The sequence below is a fragment of the Dasypus novemcinctus genome, chromosome 3, assembly GCF_030445035.2.
Source record: "Dasypus novemcinctus isolate mDasNov1 chromosome 3, mDasNov1.1.hap2, whole genome shotgun sequence".
Lineage (NCBI taxonomy): Eukaryota > Metazoa > Chordata > Mammalia > Cingulata > Dasypodidae > Dasypus > Dasypus novemcinctus.
The window spans coordinates 60,717,784-60,736,505 of record NC_080675.1 but is presented as its reverse complement, the minus strand read 5'-3'; the positions used below and the strand labels follow the sequence as shown (position 1 = coordinate 60,736,505).

The 18,722-nt window shown below is 35.6% G+C and overlaps 1 protein-coding gene and 1 pseudogene across 1 annotated transcript; both read left to right on the top strand.

The window, feature by feature from the left end:
* Positions 1-57: 57 nt before the first annotated feature.
* Positions 58-18,028, top strand: TMX1 (thioredoxin related transmembrane protein 1). Its single transcript, XM_004454092.5, has 8 exons — positions 58-349; positions 3,153-3,268; positions 5,376-5,421; positions 7,215-7,343; positions 10,790-10,835; positions 10,929-11,030; positions 11,150-11,216; positions 16,377-18,028. Exons 1-8 carry the CDS (start codon positions 198-200, stop codon positions 16,553-16,555), a joined length of 837 nt encoding a protein of 278 aa, XP_004454149.1. The 5' UTR covers positions 58-197; the 3' UTR covers positions 16,556-18,028.
* LOC111763134 (small nucleolar RNA SNORA70) lies at positions 3,382-3,509 on the top strand (annotated as a pseudogene).
* Positions 18,029-18,722: the final 694 nt, after the last annotated feature.

Genomic DNA, 18,722 nt, shown 5'->3' with positions numbered 1-18,722 from the left:
GCGCTCTTTCCTCATTTCCTACCAACCACTTAGAAGGACCAGGTCACCGTCATGCGCAGTGAGATTTCTCTAGGCACGCGCGCGGCTAAGTGCGCGCTTACGCGCATGAGCGAAGCGGCCCGCGAGGGCGGAAGTGCGGACTTTGTGCTGGGTGGTGGGAGCCGCATCTCTGGGTGTGGGGTGGGCAATTGGCTGACATGGCGCCCTCCGGGAGTCTGGTAGTTCCCTTGGCAGTGCTAGTGTTGTTACTTTGGGGGGCTCCCTGGATCCACGGGCGGCGTAGCGACGTGCGCATCATCACGGACGCGAACTGGAAAGAGTTACTGGAAGGAGAGTGGATGATAGAATTGTGAGTGCGGGGCACTTGTCTCGGAGCACTTCCATGGGTCGGGCCGGCTGAGGTCCGAGGTTCGAGCCTAGACTTCCCACTTCTCTCCCTCGTCCCTTATGCGGGCCGGGTGTTCCCCGCGACTAGGTCTTGTAGCAGCGGAGCGGGCGTCCCCAGACTCCTCCGATTCTTCAAAAGCATATTCGGATCAGCCACCAACTTGTCCCCCACTCCCACCCCCGTCGTCTCTTACACGGGAATATTAAGTTTCTTCTAAACCGTGCACCCTAATTTCGTCCCTAGGGCTGTGGTGAGCATTAGAGATTATGTTCCTCTTCTCATTCCCTCTAGCGTTTTTCATGGCTATAAGGATGGGGGTCTGCTAGCTCCTATACAAATTATTTTAGAACGATCTTTCGTAAGCAGACTTTCTCGATTTATTTCCACCGAACTTTACAGAAAAGGAAATTGAGCACAGCCTCTCCTTGCCTTCCTTTTGTCTCATTATCCTTCGTAGAGAGTCAATTTATAGTTGAAACTTGGGGCTCTTTAATTGTTAATTTTTGCAGACTAGTACATTACTTTCCTTTTTTTTTTTTAATTGTAAATGCCGAGGAACTTGAAGTTGGTTTGTTATTCTTTTTTTTCTTCTTCTTTTTCTTCTTTCACGTCTCATCTCCTTTTTCCTTTCGGTGTGTTTTTGTAAAGTAGAGAATGTTTTGTTTGTGACTCCTGAGCCTGTAAGTGATGATGCATTACAAGATAAAATTAGTATATACATGGTGTGATTATAAACTCTTAAGCGTTCCAACTCTTCGTCTCTTGTTAAACAAATTCATGTTGTGGTGATTCCATTATAATGTACATTCTAAAGCCATAAAAAAGAAACGATCTGCCTTTACATTCAGTGCTAAATTGGTGGTTGTGATAGTATTAGTGATACAGTGGTTTTATTAGAAATATTAGTAAAAGCACCGTACTTTAGTATTAATTTTGTACCAATTACTTCTTAGCACTCTACATACATTATTACATTTAATCCTCTACAACTTCTATAAAATAAGTATTTACCCCATTTTATAGATGAGAAACAGATGCCTAAAGCTGCTAGTTAGGGAGGCAGGTGTAGGTGGTCGTCTCCACGGGAGAACCCAGAAAGCGGAAGCAGTAACTCTTGAGTCATAAAAATAAAAAAGCTTAGAGGAGAGTAAGATAGGAGACAAAAGTTTATGGTATGCATACATTATGCAACTCAGTGAAATGAATTTTCAGGTACCATTGAAGGTGCTGGGGAGACAAATAGCATTTTTCGGTCATTGTCATGAGTTACTTGTATTAGATGATTTATTCAGTTTCATAAACATGTGCTCATCAATAGTAATTATGATTTACATGGAACACATAGTCAAGGATTCTTCATTTTAATGATTTTTAAATTCATTTGCTCAAACTAAATATAGCAGTAAAAAGAAGTATTAAGGAGAACACACAAAGCATTGTATATGCACTATATTCAAATTAGAGCTTCTGTCTGAAATTATAGTGTAGGGTAGTGTTTTTTCTTTTTCTTAGCCTAAGGATTCTCAGAAGGAAGTCCAACTAAGAAACAAAAGGAACTTGGAAAAAAGTTCTAGAAGTCCTAATGATTGTCTTAATAACCAGTGAATTTTCTACAGTAAATTCATCCCTGACTAGAAGCTTTGTTAGAGATATTTTCATCGTGATACAACTTATTATGGAATTTGACTTTTATATATGGTATTAGTTTGTCTTGTTCTGCAATGCCTATTTTAGGAGTTTTATTTAAGTCAAGAAGTACGAAACTGTACTCTTGTACTGAAGAGGCATAGGATTTATTCTTCTTGGTTGGTTCTGTAAAAGAACTGGGCAAATAATAAGATAATATACAGTAAAGCGGAAAAGTACAAATCATAGGGACAAATCATGAGGGAGGATTGTGAATACTAGAGAGGTAATTAAAATGCAAATATGTTTGACTGTCGAATTTATAATAAACCAAAATAGTTTGTCCAAAAGAGTTTTCTTTTGGCCTGCCTAGTGTTTGTGTGTGAGGATTAAGTTTAAGGTAATAATTTTTACATGAAAATGTCGATTTCCAACTTCTTTTACATATGGATACCCTGCATCACTCAGCCAGCATTTCTCTGTGGCTACAGTGCTACTTCATCCTTCCTGGCCTTGCAATGGGGCATGTGCTTCATTATTTACCACAACTCAGTCACTTCCTATTTTTCTTAAACCAACACCTTATACATTCCATTTCCTACAGTGTGAAATTAATAAAACTGGTGAACACTAAATTTAGCTCTGAGCTAAACCACATTTTAATAGAGACCACATTTTAATAGAGAAATTCAAAGGTTTTTAAAGAACTATTTTGCATGTGAAAGCCTTCCTGTCTTCAGAACTGATTTCTCAGAATTATTTGTGTGTGATTAGCATCATCATTTCATAGTTCCTGATTTCCAGAGCATTAGACCCACACTTAAAACTTTTTCATCTGCTGCATAAAATTAACTGTTTTGTGATTGTTAGTATTTTCAGTAGAAAATACTTTTCTACACACAAATATTTTTATAGCAAGAGGGATGTTCAGGTTAGAATGCTTAGCTTTGTAACATAAAAAATATATTAAGTTTTTACGTGAAAGCCATTAGAAGTTTCTCTCTTTACCAGTGACCTCCATATATTTTTCAAATCTTGCTACTTATTTGTCTTTGTATATATTTGTAAAATCTCCATAGATTATTAGATATCTTTCATCTTTAATTCCTGTTTTTTTCTTTTTAACTGTATTTCTTAGTTATGCTCCATGGTGTCCTGCTTGTCAGAATCTTCAACCAGAATGGGAAAGTTTTGCTGAATGGGGAGAAGATCTTGAGATTAATGTTGCAAAAGTAGATGTCACAGAGCAGCCAGGTACTGTAAATCTGTGGTTGGTTTTGTTTCTTTGGAGATTGGGTTGATAGTTTTTTCCTATTTTCCACTTATGTGGTCTCAGTTCTACCTTTTGTGAGGTTTTGAAAACCTATCTGCAGCTGGTTAAGCCAACTTGCTCACCTCCCTGATGGGGCTCAGTGTGCAGTCCCTGCAAAAAACAGACTCCTGGGTTGTGAATACAGCTCATTCCTTGTATATGTTGTTTGGGTGACACCTTGCCCTCCCCACTTTTTGCCCAAATAACTGACTCTGATCTTTTTTTGTTTACATCCTGGGCCCCAGACTAGAATGTAGGATGCCTTTGAGAAGTTTTAGAACATTGTGATCCAGGTACTCATTGGCCCAGCCATCATTCACATCCACCCATGTAGCTTCTGAACGAGGAGCATGAGGTTGAGATTCTTTGTAGATCAGGGTTCAGTTCCCTGACTGGAGAAGATCCTTATCTCTGAAATTGGATTTTTCCCAAATTTAATGCCTGTGATTCAAGGAGCTCTTATAAAAGCTCTCAAGGTGCAGAGTCCAGTACATTTCTGACTTGATGCCTGATATAGGTGGCAGGCCCTGACCATAAGTAGAGTCCTTCTTCAGAACCAGCTTCATCTCACTTGTTCTTGGTGATCACAATAAACTTGGTCCTTGGCTCTCTTCCCATCCCAAATGGTAAAAATAGTTAATATTTATGAGCATTTCCCTATTGTAGGCACTGTTATAAGTGTTTTGCATTTATTATTTAATTTTTGTGGAACTTTGTGAAGTAGGCAACATCCTTATTTTACAGGTAAGAAAGCTGAGGCACAAAGAGGTTAATCCTCAGTTTTATCAATACTTGGTGCATGCTCATAATGAAAACTAGCTGTTGCTGTTGCCCCTCTTATGAAAGATTCATAATAACATTTTCCGTTTCAGCAACACCTTAAAATCTGCTTTTGTTTCTTGAATGTCAAATACATTTGATTTTACTTTTTTTTTTTTTTTTTTAAGGTCAAGCCATTTTATTGAGGGACTTCTAGGGGGCCAAGGAAGGGGTGGGTAGGGATGAGGTATGACATTAGCAAACCAGCAGGGATCTCCCAGCCTCACAGCTGTGAAATACAAATGCATTTGATTTTAGACCTTAGTAAAATGATAGTGTTATATTCTGCTGTTCTGTTAGTCATCTTATCACACAGTGGTATAATTGGCAAGTGTTTATATATATTTACGAATGTCTCCAATAAATAAAATTTTTTATTTAGATGATGGACGGTAGTATTTTTATAAAGTTGCCATGAGTACATAATTGAGATTTTTTTCATTGTTTATTACAAAGCTCAACTGTTATTAAGTCTGCTGATGCAAAAATACCAGAAATGGGTTAGCTTTTATAATGTGGCACTTACTAGGGAAATTATAGTTCTGAAGCTGCGGCAGTGTCCAAATCAAGGCATCATCAGACATTTGTTTTCTCACCAAAGGTCAGCTACTGGTTGTATCCTGGGCTCCTGCCACATGGTGAAGCAAAATGGCCTGTCTCAGTCTGGGTCTCTGCCCTCTACTTTCTTCCCAGGTTCAGCTATGGGCAGTCAAACACATGGCAGGGCTGGGCTCTTCAGCTTTGAGCTGCTCTGTGTGTCTAGCCTCTCAGGCTTCTTTGTCTTTCTGCGACTACAGGGGATCCTCTCTCACATGGCAGGGTCAAAATGGTGGCTTCTTTTCTCTGTGTTTCTGCTTTCAGTTCTCAGTTTATATAAGATAACAGCAAGCGGGTGGAGATCCAACCTGGGTCACTCCTCACTGACACAGTCCAACCAAATGGTCCTAAAGCTATCAGATCTAATTAAGTGATCTAATTAAAGATCCCTTAACTGAATCTATTCAAAAGGCCACATCTGTATTGCATTTACAGGCATAGGAATTGTTTAGCTTAGGAACATAATTTTCTGGGATCTCTAAAAGAGAAACCAGGTCAGGTATCATTTCATATTCTTTCCCTATTAGTATTTAAATAATTCAGAGTCAACTTAAAAGTAACCAGTGATTGACCCATATAAAACCTTCAAAGTGTTCTTGTATGTGTTTATAAAGCCCTTCTTTATTTCTATAGGACTGAGTGGACGATTTATCATAACTGCTCTTCCTACTATTTATCAGTAAGTATTTGAAGATTTTATAATTATGGAGAAAAGTGGATTATAGTATAATATTCAGAATAGGAGGCCTCTGGCTTGGATCATATTTAAAAAGTGGAGGTAATTTCATTATGCTCAGTAAGTATATTGCAGGGCTTATTTTACTCTTAGTGTTGTCCTAGCTGTCTGAAGATACAAATGATGTGTATAACATATTTCCTGTTCTTAAAGATTGTAATTATTCTGGAATGTGGGGTTTGCATGAAATGGTGTGATATTATTCAGCAGAATAAATGATTATGGGGCCCAGAGTAGTGGTACAAATTTTAAGTCCTGTAGAAGTTAAGGATGGGAGAAATCACTGTGGGCTGTGTGGTTCCTAGAGAATTTACGAGTTTAAACACATTCTGAAGGGAGTACAGGTCAATAAAATGTAGGATAGGCATTCCAGTCTGAGGACAGTCTCTTAAACGGTGATTAATAGGAATGTGGTATGTTCAAAAAGTAGCTAAAAAAAAAAGGGCCGTGGCTCAACTTTGGGGAGAGTAGTGGTGATATAGCTTTATCTTCTAAAACAGGGATGGGAAACCTCAAAACTCTGTACCTGCCCTGTACCTTAATGCCATCTAGCTGATAAATTAAAAAAAACAGCACATCTATCCTCATTTGAAGTTATGAAAACACTAATTGGCAGTATTTTGTGTGTCTCTAGCTTATATCTCTTGTCATTTTTTTTTTGTCTAACTCTGTTTACTGTGTCTTTTATTTGTCCATTTTCCCTTTGTATCTGTTTCTGTTCTCTTTCTCCATGAGTGTGTGTCTCCCTCCTTTTTCACACAGTGCATTTCCCTACATGCCTTTAGTTGGCTATATTTCCTTTCTTTTTCAGTTCTCATCACCCCCTGAACTTACTTGGAATTTCCTGCTCTTTTGCTCTTCGTTACATTGTTTACTATGCCCTTACCCCTAATTTCTGCTTGTTGAAATTCTACCCGTCTTTCAAAGTACAGCTCAAATGCCTCTTCCACAAAACATTATTGCGGGGTAGGAGGTGGAACTTGTGGTCATTAGCTCTGGGTGGGTAAAGGATCCCCTTACCTATCATATGTAGTAGGGAGCTACTGAAAATATTGGCATTTAAGTAATAAAAATGGAACTGTTAATTAGGATTAGACTGGCAGTTTATTTAGAGTAGTTTTAAAATGGTGAAGATAAGGTAGCAGGGAGAATAGTTGTGACCCTATAAGAGACCTCCATTCTTTGGGAATGGGAAGCAGGAGGTAGATATAAGAGAGAATTCAAAGCAGACTGTAAAATAGAACAACTGGAAATGGGAGGAAGGGAAGCACTGTACCACATAATTCCAGATGACTCTAGTGTGGCTGAGAATATGTGATTATAACTGAAAGTACCAGAAAAAAATGCCTTTCATTTTTATCCTATAGTTTAACAATAGCTAGCTAGTATTCAGTATGTGCTAGGTACTATTTTAACAACTTTTCGTATAGTAATTCCTTTAATATTTGTATTACATATAAAGCTTAAAAGTGATTTTTCTGAGATTTATCTTTGAACTGTGTTTCATAGTTTTGTTATTTCTAAGAATAACAAAAAGTCTTAAGGCTTATGCTTGTTTTAAAAGTGTAGATTCGTTTAAATTTTGGGCTACGGTATCATGAATAATTAGTATAATTACCTGTGCATTGCTAATAGTTTTACATATTAGAATGATGGTAAAATGACATGAATGAATAGTACAACAAGCATTGTCACCTACAGGGTGCTGGTTAATTCCTAATTCTGATCTTCTTCAGTTGTAGGGATGGTGAATTCAGGCGCTATCAGGGCCCGAGAACTAAGAAGGACTTCATAAACTTTATAAATGAAAGAGAGTGGAAGAGTATTGAACCTGTTTCATCATGGCTTGGTCCAGGTTCTGTACTGTGAGTATGAAGGATTTTTCTCTTGTCCATTTTAGAATTAATTGGAATGAATAATTATATTTCATGCAAGTAAAGCATTCTTAATTATTTCCTGGGCTCTTGAGGTACACTCAGATTTATTATGTGTTAAGACCAGAACACATACTTTCATCCTGTCAAACTTAAAAGAAGCATTCTGTAGACTTAAGTTGAATCCCTTTTCAGGAATATTTTAGCTTTGTAGGTATGGCCATATTAATCAAGAAAGGGAAGTAATCCACCCAAAAGCGTGAGTAGTGTATGGGTTGCAGTATATAACGTAATAGTTTGAATGAGAAGCATCAAATGTTTACCCACTCATGTTAACTTTAGACATCGGTTCTCCATAATGAATTATTTATGTTTGTTTATTCCACCTGTCTGATTACTTATATGAATAATATGGGTAATTAGTGACCATATTAATAAGAATAACCACAGAGCTTTATAGATAGCTAGAGGGTAGCTGTAGTTTTTGATAGCACCTTCCTGCGGAGCAGTAAGGATCAGAGATTGCAAGCATTTTTTGCTATGCCATTGGGATGCAGGTCCTCATAGATCATCTGAGAGACATGGGGATAGTGAGTTTTGCTGTGGTCGTTACGGATTCATTCTGGCATGGCTGAGCTATCTCTTCCTTCCTCACAGTTATGCTTAAAGAATGGGGAATTGGGACACTGTATAAGATTAAAAAAAAAATAGCCTGGCTTCTGGGGAGTAAGGTCAACCTTAAGTAGTATTTTGAAATAGAACTTCATCATTAGCACATTTCCTTTACATGCTTCTTTCTTTTCCTGAGAAAACTTTGAATTCATTTGTCCTCTAGCTGATAGAACTCCCCTATCTAACCACCATGCCCAAGCCAATTGAGGAACCTAGTCTTCATAATAATAGCTTAGCCAGTGCAGGCTACAGTGATGCTACAGAGTGCTTTATGTTCAGTTCCTTGTTCCTAGCCCCATTTTGCATTTTAAACCACAGAAGCAACATGGAAAGCAATATGATTCAAGTATTTGCTATGTTGAACTGAAAATGTAACTGATTTTTGTTCTGTGAAATCTCATCTCTCGTAAATGAATCTTCCTACTTTTTCCAGTAGAAAGTGGTTGTTTATAAGTCTCACTTGACTCTTCAGAGCAGCAGTCTTCCCCTTTTTTTATTGTCAAGCGGAAGAAAGGGCACTGACAGTGTCAGCTCATCAGGTTTCTCACCCTAGTGATTGGTATTTAGATGAGGACATTCTACAGTAGCTTTGGATTATGTATGAGGAATCCACAAACCCTTCTTATTTTTGGAGCAAGCCCTTTTCTAATTGGCTCTCTAAAGTCCTTGGGTTTAATTTTGTAAAAAATACATATACTTTTTTTACTTACATAATGACTTAGCATTTCTTTCCTATGTAATTATTTTATGTAGCATTAAAATACATCAAACTAATGTTATTGTAAATTGTTTGTGTTTATGCCAAACTTTATATACACAGTCTTTGCAACTTGTTATTTGTGCATTGTGTTTTTGCAGTTACACTTAAAGAGTCCAGTGATTTCAAGAAAGACCTATTCCTATAGGACACATCTCAGGTCCTCCTCATAGGAGATGCTAAAGAATATGTGCTAGGAGTTTGAAGGAATGAAGAAGCTACCTGATTCATAGTTGGGAGGGAGCTAGTTAGTGAATGATTGATTGATACCTCAGAGCCTGGGTCCTTACTAGGGCCTCACTCCTGGAGGAAGCCTTATATTGAGGTAAACTTTGCCTCAAAGTTCTATAGATTTATTCTGCCCTTTCCCGATAAAAAATATAACTCTCTTCTTTATTATTTAGCAGTCATTCAAATCAATATTGTTTATCAGGTGTCTTTCAGACTAATTCATTCCCAGCTCCTTGTATCTTACTTTATATGATGTTTTCAGGGACCATTTTTTATAAATTTAATCCCTAAAAAGTGGACCTAGTGCACCTGATGTGATTTGACTAGTTGTTGAATGTTTGGGGATTATATTCATTATCTGGGTATCAAAGCCTATATCTGAAAGATGGTTAGTAGTCTTGTCGTGTTGGTAGTAATTCTGAGTTCTTAATTAACAAAAACCTTAAGGTTTTTAAAATGTGCTATTATGATCTGTCTTTCCTTCTTCCTGTCATTATGATTGCTTGGAATAAATGAGTGAATATAAGATTTTTTTATATCTTTTGAATTTAATATTGAAAGGGTAGGCCAGATTTAACAAATACTCTTAGGAGATTGGTAATATTTTTTCCTTTTATTATAAAAGCTTGTCCTTGGGGAAGATCATAGAATGGCAAGTTTAGGATAGGATGTTAGATATCTGGACTAGTCTTTTTGTCCCTATGATCATCTCACTCCTTAAAACTTCATGAAGAGGGTGTCGACCTCTAGCTTTTCTCCTCTCTGCCCTCTACTAATCCCCGTGACAGTTCTCTACTCCCTTACTAGAAAGTTCACTTTTTCCCTTTTAGTTCCTTCCAGTCTTGTAGTCTTTTAGAAGGTTTTAATGGTGTGCTCAGTTTAGAAGTTCTAGATTATTTCTTGAAGTGAAGTTGAAGATGTTTAAAAAAAAAAAAAAAAAAGGAAAAAAGGCCAAGATCAAAAATGGGCAAAATTAATCACTGGTGATAGAATACTTTTGGAGTTGGTAGAGTGGTTTTAACAAAGGAACCTCTTGGGGTTTTGGAAATGGATCTTGAGCTGGGCAGTTGTTAGACAGGTATATATATCTGTAAATCTTCATTAAGGCTTGCAAGGTATATTATTCTTTAGTTACTTTTTAAAAATTTTATATTTTAATGGACTCTGCTGAAAACACTAAGTTGGTTTGTCCTGAGTTTTTTTTCTTCCTTAGATTCCCTTCCGTGTTCATTCTTTGGAGGATATTAAGGGTACTGCTTGCTTATAGTAAATGTAACTTAACCAATTAGTTTCATAGAGCCTGTGATCTGTTATTCAGAATATATTGAGAGTCCATATAACATCTTATTTGCTTGGCCTCAGAAGGCAGAAGGGGATATTTTATTTTCACTTCATAAAAAATAAACAATATCCAGATACTTACCTCTCCTTATTAAAAGCATACTTATTACATACTTGGCAAAATCATCAAATAAGACAATGATGTTAATGTCAGAGCAGAAAGAGAGAAGGAAAAAGAATTTTCAAGTATTTTATTTATGAGGAAGTCACATAGTGGCAAAATTCAGAAACATTACTTTCCATGAGCAAGCATTCTTATTTCAGCCATGAAATCAGTCTTGATTAACACCAGCTATAAAAACTGTTGTGTTGGGGAAATTGTGGGGAAGAAAATAGATATATAGATACAGATATAGATATATACACCCACACATGTATATTCTACTTCAGAGCTGTGTATTTTATTAGTTTTTCAGTAATCTCTCTCTTATTTTAGGATGAGTAGTATGTCAGCACTCTTTCAGCTGTCTATGTGGATCAGGGTATGGACTAAAATTTTATCTCTATTTTAAACATTTTGACACTACTTTTTATAAAAGACCAGGTTTTTATTTTCTTTTTTCTTTTGATTTTAGACTTGCCATAACTATTTTATTGAAGACCTTGGATTACCAGTTTGGGGATCATATGCAGTTTTTGCTTTAGCAACTCTGCTTTCAGGACTATTATTAGGACTTGTAAGTACTTCATTTTCAGAGTACTTGGGAAAGAATATTTAAAGAAATTTAATAATTTGATATAGTTGCACAGCTGTATCATGTATTACATATTCACATTTCTTACAATGTTTTTGCAGTGTATGATATTTGTGGCAGATTGCCTTTGTCCTTCAAAAAGACGTAGACCACAACCATACCCTCCAAGTAAGTATATTTTAAAGTGTTTCATGTTTAATTCACTATAGTCTTGTTCATATCGCTAAACACAGTCACACATTTTACAGATTGTCCTTCTAGCTTAGGTTTCTAAATATGGAATTGTGGTCTCTGAATCAGTTATGACATACAGAAAAGGGTAAGGGATATATATTTCATGTGAGAATGGCAGCTGAGTGGATTAGGGGATGCTGTTATTTTCTTGACTTTTATAGTATGAAAGATTTTAACATTGCATATAGCCAGTAGATATTTAGTAACATTTATCTAATACCAGTTCATTTGAAATTTTCATATTACTCATAGATCCAATTGAATAGACTTAAGTCAGACTTTTAAAAAAATTCAAAATATTCTACTCTTTAAAGTTATTCATAAGTAAGTGAGCACATACGAAGATTATTTATATATGCCAGCTAATTCTAAGTTTTTCTTGGTGTAGGGTATTGGGAAAAGCATATTAAGGATTTGTATTGACTCTGTATTGTACTACAGACTGAGTTTATGTAATTAGAAGATTTTGCTACTGTCTTAATATAAATGACCTATTGATTACTTATTTTTAATCTTGAAAATCGTACTGTCATGGAAGCCCTCGTAGTTGCCATTTTGTTAAGAACTTTTACATATCTTTCTCTCATCCTATTTCCTTTAAAGTAGACTGCATAGGCAATTTTATTCCTATTTTGTAGTTGAGGAAACTAAGGCTCAAAGAGATGAAATATTTCTCCAAACAAATGACAGAGCTAAGAGTAGAACCTTAATCAGACTCTGCTGTTATGTTGCCTATTTTTACTTTATTGGATTTATTGAGATAAAAACTTGAAATAAAATCGTAGAAAAGTATTGGTGATGGGTCAAATAAGATTTCATTTAGAGTCCTTGTGTGATAAATGACTGATATGTTTTCTTTTCCTAAATAATTGCATTGATACTAAATTGACATGTATTAAGGAGGAATTATTTTATCCATCAAAGGCCACTGACCTGTAGGAAAAGAATAGTTTACCTAAAGACAAGGTTGTTGCTAAGTTTAAGGTGTTGAAGTAAAATAAACATAAAATGTTCATTCACCAGCTTTTCATTATGAGTAATACAAAATTTGATTAATGCAAAAGGTAAATATATAAAAATAGCTATACAGTTAGGTTTGGTTTTCTTGACCAATTCTCAGTCTTCACCTTCACATAAATCTTATACAGGTATCAGAAAATTCTGGCGGGTAACCAGGGTACTACTTGCTTTGGATCCCATAAATACACCAAAATCAGTACTGAGTCCTGGGAGATATAGACTTGCCAGATTTTATTCTTATCTCTGTCAAAGTCATCTGCCAAGAGTCTACTTTGGGAGTCTGCATAGATCATTTTTCTCTGAGAATTTAGGTGTTGAAATGTGACTCTTACCTCTTAGAATGGTGGTTCTCAAACTTAAGAGTATATCGGAGTTGCCTGGAGGGCTTGTAAAACAGATTGCTGGTCCCTCTGCTGAGTTTCTGATTCAAAGGTTCTCTGGTGGGGGCTGAGAATTTGCATTTCTAATAACTTGCAAGTGAAACGGATGCTACTGGTCTGAGGACCACACTATAAAAACCACTGTCTTACAGAAAGTGTTTGCCAGTAGGAAAATCTACAACCCCCAGGCTTCCCGAAAGAATTTGTCTTTTGGTTTTAACTGTACAATCTTCTTGAAAGGCTCTGGCTGTATAATTGGCATATTCAAAAGGAGGTAAGTGTTCTTGAGTGAGGAGGGTAGAAACAATGAACAGATAATTTTAGAAACTTTTTCTAAGAGGTGAACCTAAGGAAATGATCAGAGAAGATACTGTACCTCTTATAGCAAGTTACAAGGACATTCATTTCTTAGAAACACAGTTTTAAAAAAGTGTCTTAGCTAATTAATGTCAAGCTACTCAAGTTTTTTTTTGTCTCTAGTAAGATTCACTGTAAAAGTCAGAGGAACCTATACCTTTAAATATCTGAATTTGGAGAGATTGAAAAACATAAAGAAATGGGCTTTCTAAATGCCATCCCATATTATTCACTAAGAAGGCAGTGTGGTCTTTGCGTTAGAGAGATCTGATTGGGGATTCCAGCTCTGCTACTTAAGAGCAGTATGACAGAAGATTCCTAATCTCTATGAACCTGTGTCTCAATAACATGGAGCCTGTGTCTCAATAACATGGTTTAAGATTAAGTTAACTAGCAATAGGCCCTATAAAAAATAGAAGGGGTGTGTGTTTGTGTTTATACATATTAAAAATTCATTCAACTATATACTTAAGATTTGTGCGTTTTAATTTTTATAATTGTACCTTAATAAAATTTTGTATGTAGAGTTTGGGAAGTGCAGATTTATGAAACCAGGTGAAAAAAATATGTATGTGAATAGAATCTTCAACCATAAATGTCTGATTCCTATTCCCCTGAGAACTGAAGCAAGGTTAATGGTGAAGTTTGTTTCAGTATACGTATTGACTGAAAGTACAGCTATACCTTGGAGATATTGCACATTTGGTTCTAGACCACTTCAGTAACACAAATATTGCAGTAAAGTGAGTTGTCACATGAATTTTTTTGTTTCACAGTGTGCATAAAAGTTATGTTAAACTATACTGTAGTCTATTACATGTGCAGTAGCATTGTGTCTAAAAAAACAATGTACATACCTTAATGAAAAAATGATTTATTGCTAAAAAAAATGCCAGCCATCATCTGGCAGTTTTGTGAGTTGTAATCTTTGTACTGGTAGAGCGTCTTCCCTTGGTGTTGATGGCTGCTGACTAATCAGGGTGGTGATTGTTAAAGGTTGGGGTGGTATGGTGATTTCTTAAACTAAGACAACTCTTCCTTTCATGAAGAATTTCCTTGTAGCATGTGGTGCTGTTTGATAGCATTTTACCCACGGTAGGATTTCTTTCAAAGTTGGAATCAATCCTCTCAAACCCTGCTGCTGCGTTTTCACTAAGTTTATGTGATATTCTAAATCCTTTGCTGTCATTTCAACAGTGTTCACAGCATCTTCAACAGGAGTAGGTGCCATCCCAACAAATAACTTTCTTTTGCTCATCCCTAATAAGCAACTCCTCATCTCTTAGTTTTATCATGAGATGGCAGCAATTCAGCCATACCCTTAGGCTCCACTTCTAATTCTAATTCTCTTGATATTTTCACATCTGCAGTTACTTACTCCACCAAAGTCTAATTCAATTAAAGTCTTCCATGATGGTTGGAATAAATTTCTTCCAAACTCCTGCGAATATTGATATTTTGACCTCCTCCCATGAATCACAGGTTTCCTTAATGGCATCTAGAATGGTGCATCCTTTCCAGAAGGTTTTCAGTTTACTTTGCCCAGATCCATCAGAGGAATCATTATCTATGGCAGCTATAGCCTTACAAAATGTATTTCTTAAATAATAAGACCTGAAAGTTGAAATTACTCCTTGATCCATAGGCTGCAGAATGGATGTGTTAACAGGAATGAAAACAATATTCATCTCTGTCAAGCTCTTGGGTGACCAGATACATAGTCAGTGAGCAGTAATATTTTGAAAGGAGTCTTTTTTTTCTGAGCAGTGGATCTTAACAGAGGACTTAAAATATTCAGTAAACTATGTTGTAAACAGATGTGCTGTGTCATCCAGGCTTTATTGTTCCAGGGAGAATAGATTTAGCCTAATTCTTAAGTGCCCTAGGATTTTCAGAATGATAAATGAGCATTGGCTTCAAGTCACCTGCTGCATTTAACAAGAGCCTCAACATGTCCTTTGAAGCTTTGAAGCCAGGCATGACTACTCTCCAGCTATGAAAGTCCTAGATGGCATCTTCTAATATAAGGCTGTTTTGTCTACATTGAAAATATGCTGTTTAGTGTAGCCACCTTCATCACTTATCTTAGCTAGGTATTCTGAATAACTTGTTCTAGCTTCTACATCATAATTTGCTGTTTCACCTTGCACTTTAATGTGATGGAGATGGCTTCTTTCCTTAAATCTCATGAACTAACCTTTGCTGTCTTCACACTTTGCTCTTGTAGCTTCCTCTCTTCTCCCAGCCTTCATAGAACTGAAGCTGGTTAAGGCCTTGCTCTGGATTAGGCTTTGGTTTAAGGGAATGTTGTGGCTGGTTTGATTTTCTATCCAGACTACTTAAACTTTTTGCCTATCAGCAATAAGGCTGTTTCGCTTTCTTATCATTCATGTGTTCACTGGATTGGCACTTTTAATATCCTTCAAGACTTTTCCTTTGCATTCACAACTTGGCTAACTACTACTCAAAGAGGCCTAGCTTTTGGCTTCTCAGCTTACGACATGCCTTCCTTAACTAAGCTTAATCATTTCTAGCTTTTGATTTAAAGTGAGAGATGTGATTCTTCCTTTCACTTGAACACTTAGAGACCATAGAGGGTGATTAATTGGCCTGATTTCAATGTTGTGTTTCAGGGACTAGAGAGGCCTGAGGAGAGGGAGTGGGGAATAGCAGGTCAGTAGAGCAGTCAGAACACACACTTTTATCAGTTAAGTTCTCCATCTTATATGGGTATGGTTTGTGGTTTTCTAAAACAAATATAATAGTAACATCAAAGATCACCTATTACAGGATCAGCATAACAGATATAATATTGAGCAAATTTGAGATATTGCAAGAATTACTTAAGTATGAGACAGACACAAAATGAGCACATGCTGTTGGAAAAATGGTGTCAGTAGACTTGCTTAGTTCAGGGTTGCCATAAACCTTTACTTTGTAAAAGATGCAGTATCTGCAAAGCACAATAAAATCCATTAAAATGAGGTGTGCCTTTGTAAGATTGTTCTATTTAATGCAGTATATTTTCTTACAACTTGATATTTCAGAGCAGTAACTCTGGTTCATTAATTTCAGTTTAGCTTACAAATAGGTAATTGGAATGAATTTGTAAAGTAAATGATTCTTACAAGCCAGTTTTTAAATTTATAATATCTACTATTTTTTGTCTTATTGTTGATGGTAGCTGCTTCTTTTGGAAATCCAAATATGTGATAGATAAATACCAAACTAATTTATGGGCCTGTAGATCATTATTGCACTGTGAATTTGTCTTGATTTTGATCTAAAGTGAATCTAATATATGAAGAAAAACACATTTCTGATCTTTATCTTTAAGAAAAATTACTACCAGAATCTTCTCAACCTTTGAAAAAAATGGAGAAACAAGAGGCTTATGAAGATGATGTTTCAGAGGAGGAAGGTGAAAGGAAGGAACGAACAAACGACAAAGACTTTCCACAGAATGCCATGAGACAGCGTTTTGTGGGTCCTTCGTTGACCACAGATAAATCCTAATTTAAAAAAATATTTTATTATGGTTTTGATAAAAACAGAAGATCATTTCTTTTGGAGCAAACTGACTGACTTTTACATTGCAAGGTTCAGTCTAGATTGTCATTAGATTGAACAGTCTATCTTGAGAAAACAAAAGCATTAGGTATAAAAGTTGAAATATGATTTAAGAACAGTATGGTGTTAAAAATCTGGTGCCAAGCAATAAAATTTGAATATTTTTGTTTAATAGACTAGTTTAAGTCTGACTTGAGAATTTACATTTCTTACGTTTTGCTTTATTGAGGTATTTAAGAAGATGTACTAACGAATTTACGTTAGGGAAAACTATTTCATTTGATTTTTTTTTTTTTCAGTTTCACTGTGTGAAAAAAAGAACATTTCCCATAAATGGGAATTTTGCCCACTGTCTCAAGAAATGTATATTTCACTGACAACTCTGGTCTTTTTAGAGATATAGTCCAAAATTTCCTCATATTTTTAGATTATGCAATCAGTAAAATCTACCTTAATTTACATTTTTCTACACATAAGTAATATAGGATATGCTCCTGATTTAGGACTTTTTTATAAATCTGTGGTACTGTCTTAAATTCCCATAAAGGTGATTAATTGCCTGTTTTATCCCTCTCTGTTCATTGTGTAGTTTTTCATTTTCCAAATTTCATAATTTCCTGGAAATTTTCATTTTTTGGTATATAGTACTTTTTTCTTAGTTCAAATTAATAAAGTTTACTGAGGGACCCTTAAAATTGAAATGTCTACAGATAGCTTAAAAGTTTGGCTATTCATCTCAGATTTTATGTCATTCTTATAAAACCTCTACTTGTATTCTTTTTATTTTTTATTTGAAGGTGAACATTCTTGATTTTTATTTGATGTTGTGGAAAACCCTTGATATTTTACATTTCAAAAATTCACAGAAGCTTAAATTGATAGAAAAATTTGCATTCTACTCAGGAAGAAGCATCTTACAGTGTGTGTTTTCAATGTATTTTTTGTCTCCATATACAGAAAGTTCTTAATGGATTCTAAAAAGCCAGTGTTTGCTTGATGTTTTAAAACTATACTGTTTTTATGATGTTGGAAAGACAAACTATACTGTTTTTATGATGTTGGAAAGACTGCTTCTTGTTGTGCTTTTATTTCACATATTCATATCACCAGGATGGAATATTCAATGCATTTTCATACTAGGAAAGAACTAGGTGGGTAGGGTGATGGACAACTGTATTAGCCACTAGAAGATGAAAGACCATAAATACAGACATTTTCTGTAATGTCTCCTTTCTTCTAGGTTCTGCTGCTGTGTGAATCCATTAGACTTACAATATCATAATGTATAAGTTTTCTTTAAATAAAGTCTTCTCCTTTAGAATGTTATTCTCCCATTGGAAGAGTCTGAATGTGTTATGATTTGTGATACCTTAAAAAATATTCCAAGCATGAAATAAACTTTTCTAAGCACTCAGTAAACTGAAGAGTAGTGTGATTTCTAACTGCTCATTTAAAAATATGCCTAATTGCTTTATATTTACCATTGTTCAGGTGAATAGCTGTCACTATAAATGTGTTTGATATATAAGTTTTTAAGTAATTAGGAAATACTCTATACAGAGAATATTAAAAGTGAACTGACCATTTTTTGGTTGTATTTTTTTGAAGATACATAGATCCCAAAAAGTGTTACATTAAAACAATATAAGTAGAGTATTGATAATTCAGAGAACACATACTCTCACAGTTGTTCAGGATTGTCACTGCAGATGTGATTGGGTGAAGCAGTGTGGGGGTGGGGAAATATCTACATGTGCATATCTTTATTTTGTATGTGTTTTATACAGTGTTTGAGAGCAGATTACTAAAATTCAAAAAGAGGTAAGAAAATTCAGCCATGGTCCTTTCTGACCACCTTTCCTATTTACCTGAAATATGCTGGCTTGTACTGTATTTTATTTCCTCTGATATGGGGTCAGTGTAATACTGGGCTTTGTACACCAGTGGAAATATCAGGTGTTGGTCTACAAAGCCCTGAAATTTAAGGAAATAATGTTAAACCACTTCCCTGGACTAATAGAATCAGGAGAAGTTTCATAAGGACATGTAGTAGCTCAAATGATTCTCTCACACTATAGAGGATACGGAAACTATATGGGATAGTTTAACTTTA